Source organism: Hylaeus anthracinus, unplaced genomic scaffold (assembly GCF_026225885.1).
Source record: "Hylaeus anthracinus isolate JK02 unplaced genomic scaffold, UHH_iyHylAnth1.0_haploid 12000, whole genome shotgun sequence".
In the NCBI taxonomy this organism is placed as follows: domain Eukaryota; kingdom Metazoa; phylum Arthropoda; class Insecta; order Hymenoptera; family Colletidae; genus Hylaeus; species Hylaeus anthracinus.
This window is the reverse complement of record NW_026534347.1, coordinates 8,828,487-8,850,484: the sequence shown is the minus strand read 5'-3', so window position 1 is coordinate 8,850,484 and position 21,998 is coordinate 8,828,487. Positions and strand designations below refer to the sequence as shown.

General features: G+C 42.9%; 1 protein-coding gene across 3 annotated transcripts in view; it reads left to right on the top strand.

Moving 5' to 3' along the window:
* LOC128890145 (epidermal growth factor receptor) overlaps positions 1–21,998 on the top strand; it is a 232,588-nt gene that overhangs the window by 173,418 nt on the left and 37,172 nt on the right. For 2 of the 3 annotated variants that reach the window (XM_054148381.1, XM_054148380.1), the window contains exon 2: positions 21,457–21,788. The exons of the other annotated variant lie outside the window; for it this stretch is intronic. In XM_054148381.1, coding sequence (XP_054004356.1) covers positions 21,656–21,788 — 133 coding nt within the window. In that variant the 5' untranslated portion in view covers positions 21,457–21,655. The remainder of the gene's footprint in view (positions 1–21,456; positions 21,789–21,998) is intronic. 3 annotated transcript variants of the gene reach the window in all.

Genomic DNA, 21,998 nt, shown 5'->3' with positions numbered 1-21,998 from the left:
TTTTTGGTTCATTCGTAGGTTCTGTTAGTGCTTCTTTCCTTGTTGAAGTTATCTTAACCGGCTCAACAATTTTTGGTTCACTCGGCACATTTTTAGATTCTGTTAGTGTTTGTTTCTTTGTCGAAATTATTTTAACTGGTTCGACAATTTTTGGTTCGCTCGCTGCTCTCTTAGGCCCCACCAGCGTTTGCTTCTTCACTGAAATTATTTCCTCCGGTTCGACAACTTTCGGTTGATTCAACGCGGTCTTAGATTCCGTCACCGGTTGTACCTTGCCCCCGGGTATTTTCTTCTGCTCGACAATGTTCGGCAGACTAACTACGCTCTTACTTTTCGTCGCTGTTTGCTTCTTCGAGGAACATAATTTCTCTGCTTCGACGTTTTTTGGCTGATTCGACGTATCTTTCAATTTCGTCGATGGTACCACCACGATCTGCGCGCCAACCTTGATAGGTGGCTTGTTTCGTGGCCTTGGAGTCTGTCTGAACTTCTTCGAAGGCTTCCTCGAAGGCACCGTCACGCCGTAGTCTATCAACGTGCCATCCTTCCTCTTCTCGATCGGTTTCATGGTCTTCAGGATCTCGTTGATCTTCTTACCAGAAACTTCATCGGTACTGTTCAACGAACCCTTCTCGATTGTTCTGTCTATCTTGCCCTGGCCCTCCAAGCTGGACCCTCTCACAGGTGACGGTACCTTAACTGAAACATCGGCAGGTCTGTTAGTAGATTTCTCCGAATCTTTGAGTGTTACTTTTGAATCATGCACATTAGCCTTCCTCGCAGGATTTCCTTGAGCCAGTGATGCCTCGACTTTACTCCCCGTCTTTGGGTCCTCTTCAACCTTCTCAGCCTCAACTTTTGCCACAGCTGTTCCCTGTTGCTCTACCTTCACCTTCTCCTTCTTCATTTCCGGTTTCTGCTCTACGCTAATTATTCGCGGCTTCACAGAAGTATATTCGACCATTTTTGGTAACCGAGTCGCTGAGATGATCGACGCATCCGAATTCTGTCTCTCAGGTATCGTAACTTTTACCAAGTCACACTTCGCACGATTTTTCACTTTCTTCCCGTATCTGCTCGACGCAGTCTTCTGCCTCGTGTTCCTCAGCGACCTTGTAACGCCCACAGGTTTCACCGCCATCCATTTCTGAGGACTTTTCACGCGAGCCACGCGAACGTCGTCAAACTTGAACGGCTTCTTCTCGTCGAGTACAGGTTCCTTCGCTTCCACGTCCTTCCTAGGTGTCTCAGGCGTCGATGAATCGACTGGACGACCTGGCTGCGCCAACTCGACGTCGGGACGCACCGTCTGATCGGTTTTTTGCAACGTGGTGACACCCTCTTGCGGTTGCCGCTGCGGGGATGTGTTCTTGGGTGTGTTCCCTCTCTTCTTGATCTTCTTGAATGCATCCTCGGAAGACCACCATGGAATAATGCCCGACGGAGTTCGGTTTTCGGTGGGTGTACTGGGTTTGGGATTCTCGGTGCTCATCGATGGATCTTGGGGACGATTCGTGGGTGGCTCGTTCGATTCCGAAGTCAGGTGCATGTCGCTGGCCTTCACGGTTGACGGGCTACTTTCTGCGACACCAGAGTTGGGCATTATTTTAGTGAATTTTATTTATTTTAGCGAGGAGTTGTAGGTTATTTGGGACTTTAGGCAGACGAAGAAATAATTGCGTGGTGTTTGAAAGAGGGATGGGTTCTTTAAGATAATAGAATTATTTGTTGTTTACTATTTTATATTTAGTATTTGTTGTTTATTATTTAAGGTACGAAAGTGATTGTTAATATAAAAAGTATGATGAGATCTCTTGTGACTATTTTTGAGATGTAATATATTTCATCAAAATCAAATATATTTTAATTTTAAATATATTAGTTGAAGATAGTTGTTCGAAAAGTAGACACTTTGAGAGACTCTATCGCGTGGTAATTATTTCATCTGATAGTTACAACCAGAAATTATACAAATAAATAAGAAATAAGTAGATAACAAAATTTTATTTAGAAATAACAAATAACAAACAAATCATTCGTGACCATACTCGAACATTCAACATAAAAAGGTGCCGTTCAAAATCGAAGGTTATCTTCATTTGTTATTTATTATTTATTATTTGAATCAAAATTTGCCCAACTCTGCGCAACACTGGACGTCCGATCTTCTTTCACTGCCGGACCAGGATGAATCTCAGGGGTAGCGCCAGCTTGGACAGTCTTACTGACTTGTTCGAATTTTTCCGAGTTCGTTACAGTGGCATCTTTGATCACGTTCGCGTCTTGGCTCTTCGTGGTCTTGGGCACGAAAATGTTCTGCGGTTTCGGCGTTTCGGGAGTCAGTGGTGGCCGCGCAGGAGTGGAGGTTGTATTAGGCTTCAATCCAGCGTCTTTTGGTTGCTGTTTACGCGGCTCGTTGAATTTCGCAGCTATATGAAGATTCAGCACAGGCGTGGTCGTTGCAGCAACGTTCTTGGGTTGCTCCTTCGACAAATTGGCGCTGCTCCTGGACGGTATCCTGATTTCTATCTTATCCATCGAGCTGACGACGTCCAACTTGTCCGCCCTCGCCAAGATGCTCTTCAACTCAGAAACTGGTTTGCCATTGATGGAAAACTCGATCTGTTTCACTGGAACGGTGTTCTCGCTGATGGATATCTGCATCGAGTCGAAATCCGTCTGTGGACTTGGATTGGCAGCTCCTACGACGTTGCTCTTCTTCGAGGATATCACGACGGAGAGCTGATCCTTGGCGCCGGTCCTCATCGCCTGGTCGTCCATGTTGATGGACACCACAGAGTCGTTCTTCGAGGCCGTCATATTCAGCTCGATTTGCGGTTCTTTGGAACTGGCGACTGTAGTCGCGGGTGTCTGGGTTGTATTCTTCGTTGGAGGGTTCGATTTGACTGGACCGCGTTTCATGTACTCCGATAGTGGGTTTGGGGGTTTCCCATCGGCCGCCATTTGTGGAGCCTGTAGAAATTTAGGTTATTTTGTTTTTTAATGAAACAGAAATCCAAGTGTGAGTAAAAGTGAGGGTGGATAGGTAGAATGAAACGTACAGTGTGTATAATACGTAAAATAAACAAATGGAGATGAAGATCAGGTATAGTACAACACACGACAAGTTTTAAAACAATACCTCGTACGCCCCTAATCATAATGATAATTGAAAAAGACTTAGTTCAGAAAATTCATATGAAATTATACTTTGCTACACGCAGTGGCATTTCATTAAATCTTCATCAACACCGTCGCGTTGAATATAATATGATTATATATGTGAATATAACAAAAAGAAACGTACATTTTACCCAAGATAAAAGGCTACCCCTTATTGGATATATACCATGCCACGTCTGTTTGATTAAAATATTTGAAATTTTTTAAATATTCTTTGTATTTATAAAAAATATTATTCATATATATATTCGTATATATATTCATATATATCTATATATGTATATTCATATGTATATATATATGCATATATATATTATTCATATAACTATCATGAATATAATAAAAAGAAACCTACATTTAACGTAAAATAAAAGTCTACCCCTTAATAACAGTTATATCCCCTTAAAATATGTAAAACATTAAAAATCGGGAATGTTTGACATAACCAGTCAGAATGACCAAAGTAAATACGTTTAACATTGTCCATACAGATAAATGAAAAATACGCGTTCTCACAGACCTGCGACCTGGAGACGAGATCCTCCGCGGCCGTCTGCTTCTTCAGCTCCGTATCTCTGATCTCGGTAATTTCATTCTCCCTCGCCGTTTTTCCAGCCACTAATCTGTTTTCTTTGATCCGTTTCTTATGCGCGCTGACCACACGGTCCAGCCAATGGGCGCGCTCGTTCACCGACTGCAGCATCCATTTCTCGTACGAGTTGGCGTCCGCCTCCTCCCCCTGCGCGGTGATTCGTTTCAGATCCTTTATTATATCCTCCACTTTCGTCATCCGTAGAGCTTGCTTCTGTTCACCTACGGGAGCTTTGCATCCGTCAGCCTCGGCGAAGCGGTCCGGGACGTCCTTCGTCTCGGTGGCTGTGACCTCTGTCGTGGCACCGCTGATGCCCTTCGTGTTCAGGAACACCATCGGGACTGTATCGAGCTTCGTGGACACGTTTCGTCTGGGTACATGGTTGCTATTCCAGCCACGGGAATCGACAGGATTTATCGCGTTGCTATACTTTTCTATCATCGTTGCATACGACGAAGACGTTCTCTCCGGGTCGTTGCTTTCTCCCATAACTTGGATGACGTCTCTGTACTGATTTTGACAGTCGTGATTCGTCAGAGAGGCTTCGCTGCTGAATTTAGCTTCTTGGTTCGCCATGCCAGACCCACCACCGTGAAAATTTCCTTGCTTAGTTGCCTTGTCTTTGCTTTTCTTCAGAGATATCACAGATGCAGTGGAGAAAGGGCTTCTGTGGATCCTGTTGACCATGGTGGAACTCATCGAATCTCTCAAAACTCCCAAGCCAAATTGAGTACTCATCGCTTCGTCGTAGCTGGCTATTATCTGCGCGTACGATCTAGGCTCCTTCTCCATGGAAACATTCGCCATGTTGGTCCCGTTTCTCGCGTCTTTCGAAGCTTTGTTTCCCGATTTTCGTCGCCTCGGAGCCCACTCCGTCGAAACATTTTTGTCAGGTGGCGATTTCTTGACCGAAATCGGGCCTGATTTCGGTCTGTTTCGCGGCTGAGTGCAAAGTGTCCCGTTCCTTTGCTGCCTCGCGTATTGGACGCTCTTGAAATCGTTGGGTTTCCTCGTTCGGGCCGACGTTAATCGAGAGGATTTCAATAGTCGCACGTCGGAGTGATGCTTCTTGTGGATATTTTGGAAATGGGGTCCGGTTAGTATCGAAGTACCTGTAAGCGTTAGGTCCTTATTGCAAATTGACGGATTCTTTAAAGTTCCTTTATATTATTTGACAGACTCACTTGCTATATAGAAATGGAGAACAAAGTGTACATAAAAAAAAATTATATTAAGTGGAAAAAAGAATAAAAGGTCGAAGAATGGGACTGTTTTGCAACCTAACTCATATTAGGATAAAGAAATATGTATCGTAGGTATTTTTGACTTGCAATTCGGTTTTTTAATGATCCTCATCCACTACATCGAATAATAATAAGATTAGAATTTTAGACGCACTGCAATTTAATTTTAAGGAGAATGATTTAAAAAGATTATAATTTATTCAGGTGTCTACATTCGTTTAAAAATAAATTGTTTAAGATCTTACTGGATGGAACTGAGCGGGGAACACTGATCCCCAATACGTATTTCAGACGATTCATGGCTTTGTTTTCATAATACGAGCTTCGCTAATGATGAAACGTTTCTGTTCTCTTCGATGCTTCTGGGATGAATTAGAATGTTCCTTAAATTAAGTTCTACACGTTTAATTTCGAGGACGGACCAAAGAGGTGTGATGAAAGTTGTTGATAGGTTTTTCCTATCGTACACGGCACATCATGTTGAATCGTTGGTCGGGTTATGTGAAAAATCCATTAAACAAATGCAAGTACGGGTCGATTTTATTCCTCGAATCGCTTCAAGCCATTCGTTAACCATTCCATTCATTTGAACATAATTTTTATTAGATACTCTTTTAATTTCGAACATACTCAATCAGAGTTTGTATTACTAAAGCGACAAGATGATTTCAAATAAATTATTTATCAGATAGTACTGTAGAGTACAGTAGATTCCAGATGTTTAGACAAATTCATATTTTTAGATATAAATAATGAAATTGAATTTAAATGAAAGTATTTCTTGCATTCTAGACTAGTTCAATTTTATATATTTTTAAAACTGTGCAGATCTTTGTACACTTCCCCATATTCTCAATAACCATAAGCTTCCACAGTCTAACAATAGAAATTAATTCTAAATTCTTACCTTATTCCATCATCATCGAATCATACCACTTACAAAATAAATTAAGTAACATACTCCTGTTTCGTCGCGTAGACGTTAGTTATAGTACAAAAATATTGCAAAATATTCCATAATCTGAACAATGGTAAGGTTCTACCTTATAGTTTCGTGTCGTGGAGCATGATTTGCTACGGTTTTCAGTGTATACGCGACAAATCCGCGAAGATCGAGGGTTCTCGTTGCTGGCAACTTCTTTGTGCCATTGCACGCCGTAAGTAAGCCTCGAAAAATGGCACTGGCGGCACTTTCAGCTCGACGAAGCCCGCCTGGCGCGGGTAGATCGCAGGATAAGGATCTCGAGGATCGCTGCCGGCGTGACTTCAACGCCGGCATCTTCGACGCTGCACAATGCAACGAATCTCGACGTTTGCGCTTATCTTCGCGATCTTTCCTCTCTTTCAGTTTTCGTCCCCACAACCACAATCGATTTAAAACGGTTGGGATTGTTGGATTGTTGGACGTTTGGTCAATTTTTCTGTGCTTATTTATTATATCTTATATATTGTGTTAGTATTTATTATTATCTTGTGTGATTTTCCTTATCGAATCACATTAAACTTGAGATGCCATATAGAAACCTTTTTTAAACTCTGCAAAAGATATACTAAATCCAACCTGCGTAAAATATGGGCGTACCACAGAACTTACAACGTCTGAAAGTTATCGCTCATCTGATTCATATGTTGACCCAAAAGTTCAATTGACCGTTAGGTATTTGCACACCACTCGAAAATCATGCTGAGTAATACTATCTTCAAACATAATCTCCAAACCGATTTACTTAAACAAAAATTTACTTTATTTTATTTGACTTGCTCCTCTAGATTGATAAACGATTCACTCGCTCAATTTGTGTTAAGGAGCCTCGTAATCATCACTTTTATTTTTATCTTTTGACTCTTATTACTTTTGGCTCTTCTTAAAATTATTGTCGAATTTGAACTTTTGCAGATTATATCGGATACAATATAATCTGAATACATCGGAGTGGTTGAAAATGAAAAACATGTATGCACCCTTAAAAGGTGAAAAGGTTATGGAACAAAACGGTCTGATGTAATTCAATAAATACCTATCAAAATTCAAATGTGCCTTCGAGTTTTTCTTAAAAATAGCCACGAACTTTGTGGACAACCCAATATTATTTCTGTTCGGTTGTTCATCCATTCTGATTTCGCCATAGAATCAGTGGGTACCAACACACTTGTGCTCGATTTTCTCCCTCGGAGGGAGCAATTTGCGATCGAAACGGGAACGGTCGGCACAAGATGCACCTGGAAAGGTGAAATCATTGATTAGTCGCTCGGTGTAACCTTACCTCCAGAGTAGAGGTGCACGTTGATCGATCTCCCAAGAAGTCGGGATGGCGTTCGCCGCGATGCTGATGGTATCACGATGCTGCCAGCAATTTGTTGCCGACCTCGGAGCACAGCCATACCCAGGAAAATAATAATCCATCCAATTCGTTGGGGAATCCGACGGAATTCGTGATCGATCGAGCGATAAACGGACGAAATCTCGCTGAGAAGTCAACCGGAATCTTTAACTGTTCTTTCATGTGCCAACTACTTTCCGCTTGAAATATTTCGTTGAAATAATGGCGACGACGCTCGAAACCGTTCCCACGTAATTTGGGGACGGATCGACAAGTTCGAGGATCGAACATCTTTTCAAGGTGTTTCCATTTCGCACTGATAAGGATGGAATGTGTTTATGCGAGACTTTAACGGACATCCACGAATCTGTACTTTTCCTATCGTGGGTAAACGCCAAATTGCGTCACGGTTTATGTATCCACGTCGGTTAGATAATATTTATTCATGGCAGAGTTCATCAGTTATGGAATCGAAAACGAAGGCAAAAAAAAGTGAATTTATTTTGTAACTTTGACGTGACGAAACTTTATCCCGAATTACGTTAAATTTATGTTAGAGGGTCAGTCCTTTGTGAAAGTTTCAAAGTTAGGATTTTCATAATTTTCTTTTAAGGGGAATATTTATAGTTGTCATAACTATAATTCAAGAATTTCTTTTCGCGATTTTAATACGTATGTACATATTTTAATTAGCAAAAGGTACTAAATTTGAAATAAAAATCCTCTAACAAATTTATATGTTCGCTATGTTTCGAATTTCTAAATATGTCTTCGAAAATATGTCTTTTAAATATGATAGAGAACATCAACATCTACCGGATGAACGAAAGAATTTTCTTTCGACGAAAACTTGTTGTATTATTAAACAAAATCGATCATTTCGAATCTCGAAAGATGAGGTTCTTCGCTGAAACCATTACCACTTCGTTAAAAATCAAAATTTCGAGAAATCCTTAATAGGACACACAGTTATCGCCGTATAAACAAAGTAGGCTCGGCGCCTACCGCGTTAAAGTAGAATTTATCTAAATAAGAATAAATTCACTACAGAAACGCGACACGCGTGACACTCATCTCCGTCTTCGTTGATTATCCGAGGATCGATCGAAAAAATGGCGCGGCACGTTTAAAAAGGAAGTTCGTGCTACACGCCATTCATCGACGATTACCAAGTAAACGTTTAATAACTGCCAACGACAAAATTGGCGCCTTCGAGAAGCTACGAAATGTACCTCACTCGCACGAAACGCGCGATAATTACCGTGTCTTCCTAAAAATCCCCACAGACGAGGGAGCGGTCGACTCACGTGCGACGAAATAAAAGTAATAATTACCGCGTATCGTTATGCAGTTTTATCACGTGCCGCTTCGCGAGTTGCGCAATAATTTCGGGACGCAGTTCCCCCCCAGGTGGTCGGGACGTTTGCTCATTTGACTAATTACCGAGCCATGATACGATGTTTCGAGATCATTCGCCACGATTCATCTTGCGCCACTTATGTTCCACGTTATGGTATTTACATATCTAAAGTGTCTCCGTTATTGACCCGAGACGACCGTCTCGCGGAATATTAAATTCGCGAAGAGGAAGTCGCTCTTTCAATTAATTCGAGTGGCTGGAGTTTTTGTAACCGAAAGATTACGGGTTTCTCTGCATTGTATTTCATCGAAGTTTCAAGTTCCTACTTCGGATCTTCTTCCTTTCACAATCTACATTGACATTGCCTGTATTTTTCCACTAGCAGTTTGGGAATCATCTGTTTCATGATTTTTTCTTGTTTGGCCAGGTTTAACGGTAAACAGAATGAACACTCAACGTAAATATTAATAGGATGATTACATTACTTGGATCCTGTATAAAAATTATTTTTTTGAACCAATGATGAACTCCATTTACACAATTCACACTCTCAGATACAATCGAACGCTATGTAAGAATGTTCCTAGAGATATACTGTACCTTAGTTATTTTTAAATATGTCTTAACAAATACATTTGGACTTTAGGTTCAACACCTTTTACTAATTAAAATATGCACATATTAAAATCTAGAAAAGAAATTCTTGAATTATTGCTATGACAGCTGTAAGTACCCTCTTTTAAAAATATTATGTAAATCTCAACTTTGAAAATTTCACAGAGGACTGACCCTCTAATATAAATTTAACGTCATGTACCATGTATTATTCCCAATTTATTTAATCCCATACATTCAAATCCAACTATCACACCTATAGTACCATAAATTCCTCATTCCCTTTCCATATATATTTTCAAAGGCCTAACACCCTATTTTACCTTACTTAAACGTTTACTATTTCTGACACCCCATGTCAAACACCATCTACAAACATTCACAATAAACAGAACGAACACCCACCGTAAACATTAACGAATGACTCTATTACTCTAACCCCACGTAAAAATCGCCTCTCGAGAGCACCAATGACTCAATTGAACACCCCTGAGAGAACGCGATCCGTCTCAGACACGAGTAAAGTCTCGCGTGCCGATTGCCTGTTAGAGAACCCGATTTTCTGACTCGATGAACGCTACCTACCTCGCGAACGACGGTTCTCGGAAATTCGAAAGTCTTCCAGCGCGATTGACCGGTTCTCCAGGAGATTCGCGGTGGCAGATACGCGCGGCACGAAGGGCCAAGGCATCGTTCCGCCACGTAGCACTGGAAGTCACGATCTGGAGCTGCACGAAGTGCAGAGGTCGAGCCGCGCGGAGGGCTCAACTTCGTGGCTTGAAATTCCATCGCGGTGTTCGGGTAGAACCAGCCAACCCCCCGAGAGCGAACCGAGCGGTTGCGAGCGTCGATCCGAGGATTTTTTTAAGCCCTCCTTCCCCCCCTTTACGTGTCCTTTCTTCGCTTTCCGTTCGCGTCGCTCCCCGTCCCTGGAAGCCCGAACGTAGAAAGCCGTCACGAAGTCACGAACGCTATTAGCAAACTGCGGACTCGATCCGCGAGAACCGGACCTTTCCGCAAATAAGAAGCAAATGGGTGGTTAACGAATGGCATCTCGTGTTTTCCTCCCGTCGCGTTCTGCTTTTCCTCTCTCGTTTATACTCGTTAGACGTACGCGGCTACTAATTATACTCGGAAATTTGCGTAACTTGTAAAATCTGTTTTTCAACATGGCCCCTTTTTTCGTTTTCTATTTCTTTTATATCAACACGTTTATCCTTGTCGGGCCTATCAAGTTTTTGCGTTCGAGTTGCTCGAGGAGTGCTTAGTATTGCGACGTGATCGAACGGGTGCGGCGTTCGGCTGTCTCATTTTGTCGTTTGTAGCTGGGACGATGTATCTTGCGTTAATGATGAGTGGTGACCATTTATTAACGCACTGGTTGATTATGAATTAGCCATTACAGGTAACACATACCTGTTCTCGAGAAATTGACTCAGAGGAATGTTAATATTCGTTAAATCAATTTTTAAAAAATATCAGATTTTGGGGGATGATGAGACGAAACTTTTTTTATATTTACAGTTTATTCTTAGGAAGCTTAGTTTCGAAAATAAAAATTGAAAAGTTAGAAGTTCATTGGAAAAAACGAATTTCAGGAATAAAGGTCTTTCGAGTTCTTAATTTTTATTTTTGAAACTAAACGTCGCACGCATAAACTGTAAATATAAAAAGAGGTTCGTTTTGACATTCTCTGTAAGGTAATATTTTATTTACATTCGCATCTCTACACTTCATAGGATTTCTAACAAAAGTCGTCTCCGAGGTCAAAAGGTTAATGTACTGTGCTGAGAGGTTGAGTAGCTCATCCGATTGGTCACAGTATGATCTCCTTGATTATATCATAGGATATCATGATTCATATTATACCGCCACTAATCAGATCCTCTAACGAACGTCTAATGGTATCTTGAGCTAGATAAGCATCTCTATATCAATCGGATCACATCCTGATTGCGAGAGAGCAATTTCTGTCAGACACGACCCCCTTAGCGGATTACACCTGATTACATCGAGTAATACCGTACAGAAGCTTCGAAAGACAATTTCGCCACCCAGCGCGACCTGAATCGCGGATATCCTCGATATGCAAAGCAGCACTACCTATCAACCTAGTATAAATTGCGTAACGAGCAATTGGCAAGGATTTGCATGTTGAAGCAAGGTGGCCCGCGCAGGCGGACCGCGAGACGAGGGAGAGGAATAGCGAGAGGGGGTGGAGGGTCCGGTTCGCCTTTACGGGGTCCGATCATGCAATCCCTCGCTACGAGGGCCATAGAAAATAAAATGTTGAGCCTTATACGGGCCAGTGGGAAAGTGAGCCGGCGATGGGGACCGCGCGGCGGTCGGCTCTCAGTTGGTTAAGCAGAGGTCGTTTTTGCCAGGCAGCAGCCCGACGCCGGCAACTGTGCCGTGTTCTAAATCAAACCTGGTCCGCGAGCAGATACCACAAAAGACGTAGGAGAAAGAGGGAAAGGCTGCGACGGGGTCCGAGCGAGCTGGACGGTGCCCTGGAAGGTATCTCGGGACCAGGTCTCGAGATATACCTTAATGCATCCTCGTTGGTCCTGAAAGCATCGGGATCGCGCTCACGTACCGCTTTACCGTTACCACGGGTTCGATTCTTCTTCTTCTGCGCCGTTCGCCGTGCCTCCTTCTTCTTCCTTCCCTTTTTCAACGGCAGCTCTTTATTCTTCTTCATCATTTTCGTCGCCGTCTGTTACTCGCGTCTCCTTAATTTTTTCCGAGCGTTCTTCTGGCCCGCGCCACCCTTCTTCTTCGGTCAATTATCGCTGGCCCCGGAGCTTGATTGACGATCGATTTCGGTTCCCTTCGAACGGCGCAATCCATTTCGCCGTACACCTGGGTGGGGCCCCGGGTGTCGCGTTTCGACGACGGCCTGCCCGTGGCCACGCAAGAAAACGAAACTTCGCGTTATCGTTGGTAACGTAATCAGGCTTTACCACGAGGACCGGGATAAGGTAATGTCCTGAGAATTCATGACAATTGGTAATCGTGTTCGTGGTCATCGAACGTAGGACAGAGCGCGAAAAGATCCTCTAACAGCGTCAAGAACGTTTTCTCTTGGGCTATACTGTTAAAGTTTAGTGCGTCATCAGGTTGCTGAATAATCTTGCAAATTCATGGTCATTGGGTGCAGTTCCACGTATAGTGTTCAAAGTTATAGATAGTTGTTTAACTTATCATCTCTTAAGTCCTAGGACCGTTGAGCAAAAGCACCTCTATTTTAAGGCAATCAGTCAGGGATCCAATCATTGCAAGAATTGCGATAACAAATTTTATCTTCATTACGCAATTAATCAATGACAGGAACTCCAAGTCCCATTTGTATCTAGTCTCCAGCAGTGTTAGGAATGTCTCCTTTAGGGATTACGTCTTATTATTAGAGTTTATTGCACCGTCAGGTTGTGGAAAAGTGTAACCATGAGGATTCGAGGTTATTGAGTGTAGATCTATGTACAGTGCTCAAAGATGCCTTAGCTCTTTTAGCTTCTCACCTCTGAAGTTTCAGAACCACTGAGCAGAAGCATCCTTTTTCTAAGTCAGGGCTTCGATGATTGCAATAACTAAACCTCTCTTCCTTATAAGATCCCTCGAGCAGACTTGAAGTTCCATTTAATCCTAGTCTCGTCTGTTGTAGCAACTATTATATTCTTGGACATTTTCGTAACGTTGAAGCCACGCAAAACCACATCAGAGCCCATACTCTTAAGATCAAAGACAAGAGAGGACCTCCTCGAGCAAACCTCGACCGCGAGCTTCTACAGTCTATTACCGCCATTTTGGCGGGAAGCCTTCGACTTAATATCGCCCATAGCTCAGCAGTTAAGTACACCGAAACCCGATCTTTTTCGTTATTCTGGATTAGGCAGGTAACACGGCACCCTTTATCATCGCAAAAAAAATCAACCGTATCAGTTTCAGGGACTCCGGGCCCAGATGGATGGATCAAGATCCGAGAATCCCGGTCGTATCGCCGAGTCGGATCGTCGGGGCAAACAGGAATACCCAACGCGCGAGCCTGGCAATAAACGAGCGTAAAGTACGGGTCGGCGATTAACATAAATTAACGTTGTTTACCCGTACGTAATATTTCTTCGCGAGCGTATCGCGAGCGTGATTTATCGTAACGAGAGTTAGCGCGAGACACACGTCGCCGCGGCGAGCTGAACCGAGAAAACAAAGAGAAAAGATGGAGGAAACTGCACGGATGAAATATGGCCGCGACTTCTGCCGCGTTAGAATCTCTCCGAGAGGCGTACGTGCTGGAGCTAACGGTACGCTATCTTCCTCGTGCCCGGTCAGCGTTTGGTCCAGGTGAAGCTTTGTCGTGGATGCGTTACAGGAATGCGCAGGGTAATGCTCGGAAATTGGAACGATCGATTATTAACATTCGAGGCAAGGGTAGGAAATTTTTTTCTTGGCACTGGTTGGAGATCAAAGTGGTTATTAGAAAAGGATAGGGAAGGATATTGGGGCACAATTCTGTAATATTTTTTTTTTATAATTGTCGATTGCATTTTTCGAAAGGTACATGTTTCAAGAGTCTCGTGTTAAAGTTTTAGATGGAAGTCTCTGAATTTACTGGAGTTACAGTTTTAAGGGTGGAACAGTGTCCTCGACTGAAAGCTATTCAAACTTTAAGGGTGCACACAAAGTATCATCTCGATACAGATTCAGTTTTCGTGTGCACTTTTTGAGAGATACACATTTCGAAAATGTTGTATTAAATTTTGAGAAAGAAATCTCTACGACACTAGTCTTTTTTTTTAATTCTTGTGTGCTCTGTCGAATCGAGTAACGCCATGTTGATGATGATATAAAACCTGTTTTTCTTTTCGATAATTCTAATGAATGATCGAAGACAATTCATAGCACAGTTTCTTCATAAACATTTCCCAAATATTTCTCTCATTTTAGAACAGCCATAATGTAGTGTTCCCTCGAGGGTGTTGATTCCTCGCGTCCGAAATTTTCAAAGTCACCAAACCTCCAGAGTTTCTGCCGGCATCGCGATGAACCGCATCGATTACGGGTTACATTTGAGCCAACACTGTCCCGGACGACGAAATTCGCGTACCCCGCGTAGTAAAAACCCTGGAATCTTCCCCTTCCGCGGCTCGAGCGGAGACAAACCCCGTGGAGGGCTGCTCGCAGCGTGGAGTGCCGCGGATGCCGGAGCGGAGTTCGCAAAATGACGACGGTGGTAAAAAAGGAGGAAAAAATCGGTATCTCGGGGCCCGTGGGCCCTGGCATACGGCGACGTCGTCGGTTGTATTTATCGACGCAAGTCGTCCTCCTATGTTCCGTTCGTTCGGGCCTCTTCCATCCTCCTGGCTCGTCCTTGTCCGCCGTCTTTCTTCCTCTCCGCGAGAGAGGCTGGCCAGACCGTGGGTATATAAAAGCGGCGTCTTTTGAGGGGGAAACCGTGGCAAAAAAAGGGCCGGGGAACACGGCGAGCAACCGTGTTAACTGCGCTGCTTATGCATTCATATCCTTGTTTCGCGACAACCTGCTGATTGTTTCCACAAAACGCGACGAACCCCTTGTACCCGTGTCCGCAGGCCGGTTTTTCGGTGGCCAGCCGCCCCGGACACGCTAGGTGCCGCTCAGGACGCGAACGCGGCAAAAAGGATCAATTTGTATGCGGGTGAACGCGTCTGAACACTCTCTTGCCCTCCCCACGACTGGCCCCGGGACCGTGTAACGTCCGCACGACAATGGGACCCTGGTGGCCGATGCTGGACAAGAACTGCGCGAAGGAACTGGAGCGACGGGGATCCTCTCCGACCAGGAAGCGCGAATCGCGACTAAACGGTGCTTGGAAACGAGGACTCGAACGATTCGAGCCGATTGGGGATTCGAGGGTTACATCCCTGGAGGGATTGAATAAAACTGCGGCAAAAATGGCCTGTGCTCGATAGCTTCTGATAGGGATGCCTTGGTGAGAAAGAGGTTGTATCTGGTAGCTTGGTACTTTGAGGCGTTACACGCGAGAGGGATGCTCCATGTCTTGTGTTTGATGAGTTACATCCCTGGTGGGATTGTATAAAATTCTGTAAAAGTGTAGACACTGGAATCTGGAAGGTCAGATGTACCAATGCTTTGGAACTTGAATAGCAAGGAGAGGGTCAGTTAGTTCTGTTGTATGCCAACATAATCTTTGTATTAGCTTCAGTTAAGATAACTCTGTCTTCTTCTCATCCTCCGTCAAACTCCAGCAGCAAACATTCCAAATTTCTTCTTTCGATAACCACTTTGCTGACCACTAAACTTAAAATAATCCTTCCATTATCCTTCCATTTTCTACCTTTCCCGAACCTATAAAGCCCACTACTTTTCCCTTTGAACTCAGAATTGTCCGAACCATCTCGATACGAGTATACGCCAGTGCCACGCGTATACCTTTGTTAACTTCGTTCAATTTCGCTCGACGTTGTACTTGTAAAGTAATAATTAAGTAACGAATCAAGCGGAATACAACAGTTCCAGTGGAATATCTTTTGGTAACGATTATTTAGGAGGCAAGGGGTTACTGTCGAAAATTAATACTCTTTGCTCAAATTCACGCTCGATATCTCGTCTTTAGAAACTTACATCCCTGGTGAGATTGCATAAATGTTCGGTGCAAGATCGATAAAAATCCAGTCCACCTGATTGTTTATAGTATCTGATTAATGTGGAAATTCTTGGAGATCATTGTGTGAGTAATCACAAAGTAATCACTGTCCAGAACTGATCCCTGGCGCGGGTTCGCGCGACGTTATCCTTGTATTTCCGTCGCCTACGCCTTTTCGAGCCTTATCGTCGTTTATTATCTGCCGCTGACGCAGACGACCACGGGACTGCGTGCGTTCATTTGTCAATAGTGGTACTCCGGTTGCTCTCTCCAAGCGCATGATTCAGTCATTGGATAGTTTGAGGGAGCAGTTTTGGGTTAGAAATATCATCGTGGTAATTAGTAACTTAATAGCCATGAATGATATTTAAAATTGACATCTTCAGAAACTTCTCTGTCCACGTCTCTTGTAAACCATTCTTCTTAATATTGTATAAAGTGAAGTACATATAAATAAGAAAATGAACTATTTATTGTACTCGACTCGATACCTGATAGAATTTTAAAAAGCACACGACAAAAATGAAATCTTTCAGAATTCAAGAGAAATAGAAATTGAAAGAGCAGATAGCTAAAATTAATAATCAGTGTTTTTAATTTGAATTCTAATTTTAGTCCAAGCGCAGCCTAAAAATTAAATTACACTAGTACGAGAAAAACAAATAATTCAGGTCTGAAAGGGTTATGATCGAACTTCTTGGTAAATTCAAGGAAGAGCAACGTCGTTCTTGTTAATATTCCAACCGTTACGAGAAAGTTTCTCCGTCTGGAACGCAAACTTTCCATCGTCTTCGATACAGCACGTACGGCGGCATAACGTCGTACTGTCCCAGCGGTTTATCTTTCTCGCGATATCTTTATTTTGGCAAGTCAGGGTACCACACCTCTTAATCTCGCCTCGTTGACAGCAATAAAACAGTCGTACGGATGGTACCAGTTCGCAAACAACCGACGCCGTGATCTCCCATGGATCCGACGGCAGTTTGCGATCCATCAGTGTTCATTGTTTATCGATGGGGTTATGAAGCATCAGATACTACACGTCGTACATAGAAATGATAGCGAATATGATAAATGAAACGGCGGGGCTGACGTGCCTCGACATTCCTCGATAATCGTCGTCACCTTCTGGAACGTTTAGAACTACATATTTTACAGTTACTATAGATGGTGCCAGTCTGCTTTGCGAATTGTTTGGATATTGTATGTAATTAAAGTACTTGGAAATAAATAAGCTTCGAGGTGAATTAATTTTTGACGTTTGAATAGCAAAAGCTTTTATATTTATTTGTTATATCTACCTATCACTATTTCTACCGATATATTTTTAAATCATTATTGAACATTAGCAAAAAATGAAGGAATACATACCGTGTACAGAGTGTCAAAAATTTGATGAACCAAAGTCTGAGTAGAACTGTGTCAGAAGACTTGGAGCTAGAAGTCACAGTTACGGAGTCGTGAGAGTCGTCTTTGAAATCAAATTTATCATTCATCGAAATTCGAGGTACACGTATCGATTCCGTCACTATTTCGAGTAATTACAAGAGAAAGGCTCAAGGTATCGCGACACACGACCACGTGCATTTCCATTCGATCGCGGTACAAGCGCGAATCGAACTCCGGAGACAAGTTAACGAGATCGCGGCAGGCACACCCCGTCGATTAGTCACCGTGGAAAGGACCGACGTGTCAATTCGGTCGATGTAACAATGATAAATGCACTTCGCCCGAGACCTGGAGGGAAAGAAGCAAGTTTTATCGATTCGATTCTTTCGATGTCACCGAACGATAATGCGCGAGAGCCGAGTCGAGCAACGTTTGCCTTCTATCTGCTCGGAGACAAGTAACGAACGTGTGATTAGAAACGAGCGAAGGCTTTGTACTCTGGCTCGTGTAAGCGATACCGAGCATACATTACCCCGATAGAAAACTGCATGATATTACTTCTGGCACTGCTAAGTCGCAAATAGATTGCCTCGCGACTTTGTAGGGAATGATTTCTTCAGCCAAGGGCAGTAGGAAGCTCTGTCGAAGACTTTTACTTAATTTAAATTTAACAATTCCCATTGAGTTATCACCTTCTTTCAAAAGTTTCTATATTTTAGGATATTTTTCAAGTAAGAAAAAGTCTGAAAAACTAACATCCCTGAAAAAATACGATACCACTCTAACGAGCATCTAATGATCGAACCAAGAGTCCTCCAAGGGCTCTCTAGATGGAGCCCATTACAAATAAAAGCGATGGAAAACCTCAATTAAGACTTCGAGTAACTCTAATCGACGGTCGTGGAACCGATAAGTCACCTTCTCTGAAAGGTACGGCTCCTTGAAAGGAGACAAAGAAAAGCCACGCTATAACAGGAGTTGAAGTTCAGTGGGCGATCGATCAAAATTCGCGCGAACTCATTAACAACCGCTGGCACAACGTGCAATTAACCGCTAATAACGCGGCCGTCTATTAACCGCCGGCTAATTTCGTCGTGCGGAACGACACGACCCAGAAAACCGGTTCGTTCCTCGTAATTCGTTCGCGTGATTTTTGCCAAAAGCGTCTCGCGCGGACACGTATCGACACACTTGGCAAATCGAACTGTACCTCCTTGAACGTAACAGAAAGGACATTCTTAAGGGACCACTGAGCGCAGAAACACAGCCACGCGACCGGGTTAACGGACCCAGCCTGTCCACGAATTCTTAATCCCTTGTTTGCTACGTCCGTTATTATAGTCGTGTCGAAATCGCGGCGTATGTTCGCTCCGATGAAAAGGAGATCGATTAACGCAGTTAACTTGGCGCATGCAATTTTCGAACGGCGTGTTCGTGGTCTTAGACAAGTTGTTTTAAAGAGGAGATTAAGATTTGATTCGAGATATTTGTGTAAAAATTTGCCTCGTGAAATTTCTGAAAGACCGTTTACTCTGGTAGGTGAGTGGTAGTTTCAGTATAATTTGCTTTCACGTGGACATGGTGTCAGTGAGTTGGAAATGTATTGCTTGACGTGGATTTTCTGTTGGGTTAGGCCTTGAGGGGCTAATCAAAAGAATAATAAAAAAATAATGATATAGAATCAATTTATAAAACCCCATTACAAGTTCTTCTTCAATGATGATATTCTTGGTGCAAATTATAATATATTTATAATTTTGTTCTGCTTTTATTAAAATTAATAATGGATAGCAAATTTTGCTTGAAATCTATGCAACGCGGCAAAATCAATTTATTATTGAATGATATGAAATAAATTCAAGAAATCACATATAAAGTTTTATATTACAAATACAGTTTTAAAATGAATAATCAAGGAATGATATTATAGGATGCATTTATGTGGTCACATTAAAAATTCTCCTGCAATAACGACATTCATGGTGTAAAATATGATATATTTATTAGGTAGTCCTAAAAGTTCGTGCCATTTATACTTCCATTTCTCAAATCAATATGTAAAACATACTCTTAACTTAAGAGTCACAAGAAAAGATAATCTGTCTCATTTCACAATAGTTTCTCACCTCTCTCAGGTAGTCATTATACCGTTACTGGAAAATTTCTGTGGTTTTTTATTAAATTTCGTCACAGTCTTCAGCACGAACTTATGGGACGACCTAATACTTTTGTAAAAATCAATTAAAGAAGTCCTTTTTAAACAAATTTTAAAACGCAGACCACAAAATAATGATACAATTCCAATTGTATTCCTCTTTACTCCTTCACTTTTCTTAGAATAGTCACAATTTAATTTCTTCGCCTCAGCAGCGAAGGTTTCCTCCTTAGATCAAGATCTTAGACCCCGTCTCGCGACGATCATCCTCATGAATAGATCCCGTAGATCTCCCACTTTATATTCACACGTCGACACATTTCCCAGAAAAGCCACAATCGAACTCGTCCAAGTTCATTCGTCCGATCCGGATCTCCGTGTCGCGCATCGCCACCTGGCCCCTGCTTTCCATCGCGTCCGGATCGCCCTGATGAATATTAAATATTCACGGTCGCTTAACGTCGTTACCGGGTGTCGCGTTCCTAGTCCTCGCCACGGTAGCGTCCCACGTCTTTCTCACCAGCAGACGGCATGGTACCCGTAGGATCATCGAGTCTGTCCACGGGGTAGGAACGTAAAGGGGAGAACAGGGTGAAAAAAACGAGGTGCCCCCAAGGCAATCGCGCGGAGACGAAGCGCGAGGAATGCTCGACAATCACGATCGACACGATCGGGAGTCATTGAACGTCGTGCACGAGACGATCGTAATTAATAGACGGGGGTCCTCTGCGAGGGATGACCCCGACGAGGCGGACGTAATCAGGCTGCCGCACGGAAGGGAGGCGCTCGACGAGACCCTAGTCGACGTCATTTGTTTAAGTTGATCGTTGCCCGTCGCGGTCCGAATAAGGCAACTCGTGTTCGCCACTCCGCGGGGAGTGCGAAAGAACAAAGAAGGAGCCGTGAGCGGCCGAGAGGGCCTCCTGGATGAGAACGTGGCACACGGCGAGGAAGAGAGAGAACCAGGAGACTGGGAAGAGCCAGACACCTGCTGTTCGTTGCATTGTCTTCCTCTCTTTTCTCTCCTCTGGTCGTTGCTCGTCTTTTATCTTTCGTCCAGCCTTCTTCGTCTTCTTCTTTGGATCCGCTCCGAACAATCCGCGAGACCCTTCCGCGGGAATGTAGGTGAGCCCTTGGCCGGGGCGGCGACAAAACAATTGCGAGCGTAAAAGGCGAATAGAGGTTTTTTCGCGATCTGGACGCTCTATTTCCAAGTCGAGGCGCGCCGTGTATGGGAAGCGATCCTTGCCCGCGCGATGTCCTGGGAAAGACGCTCGCGGACCGCGAGGATATTACGTGAGGATCGTTGGATGGCGAGAAAATTGGGATTGGTATTAAATGGAACGATTGGGAGCAATTATTGCATATTATGGATATACGTAGGATACTTATTTGTTAGTCTTTGGAGTACTTTTAACCTCGTGTGTCATCTAATCTCAACCTGAAACCCATTATACGTTTTTATTCCTTCGTTAGGTATACTCTTATCAGAAACAAAACTCTTCTTAGATTGGCAATCTTAACCTACTAAACCTACGCACGACCGGTCAAATGACCGTTTTCAAATTTTTGTATTCAGTTTTTATATGCATCACATGAATTACCATATACACAATTGTTTCATGCATTATTCAATTTAGTTCCACGTACGATATTGTTGTATTTAAAACTAGTCATTTGTCCATCACAGTAGAAATAGCAAAATGTAATAGGTAAAGTAGTTGAAAATGAGGAGAAAAAGTGTGTGTACAAACAAAAATATAGAGCAAAATTATATGACGAATGCAATAATAGATATAATAAATACGAAATAGAACATCAAGAGATAGATGCAATAAAATAATATTGATTTTACTAGAACATTTATGAATGTTACGAGAATAGAGAGATAATAATTAGGAAGATGGAATGACAGTCATGGAATCTGATTTCTAACGATGATTTATTCTATTTCCAGATGCGAAACATCCTGGTGAGACGAACCATGCAAGGGACGAGGTGAAGAGACAGCGATGGCAGCAGCGGGAACGCGTCTTCGAGGTTCTCTGTATCTTCTCCTTGCTCGTGACAGTCGAAGGGAGCACGAAGAAGTGGGAATCATTCTCGAGATCACCTGGGCAAGGTCCATGGGTTCGTAGAGGGCATGAGAGCTCATCATGTTCGAACACCGACACGGGCCACGAACGCTGTCGACCTGCAACCTCTTCGGCGTGATAATTCTCCTAGTGATCGTCGCCGGTAGCTACGATGTGTCAGCGGATCTCAGCTCCGAGTTTGTCAAAGGGAAAAGTGAGTTTTTTTTACCGCTGGCGATGCGGTTGAAAATGGCAAAGATGCTTTGCTCGTTCTCTGATATAAAACTTCAGAGAGGGAACGAAACATCGTCCTTTACTATTTATTCGTAGATTTTAATATTTAGTATAGTTCTCTTTATGAAGATTCCGTAATATCTTCTCGAATTATAATCTATTCTCTTCAGCTCGAAGATAGTATTAGTCG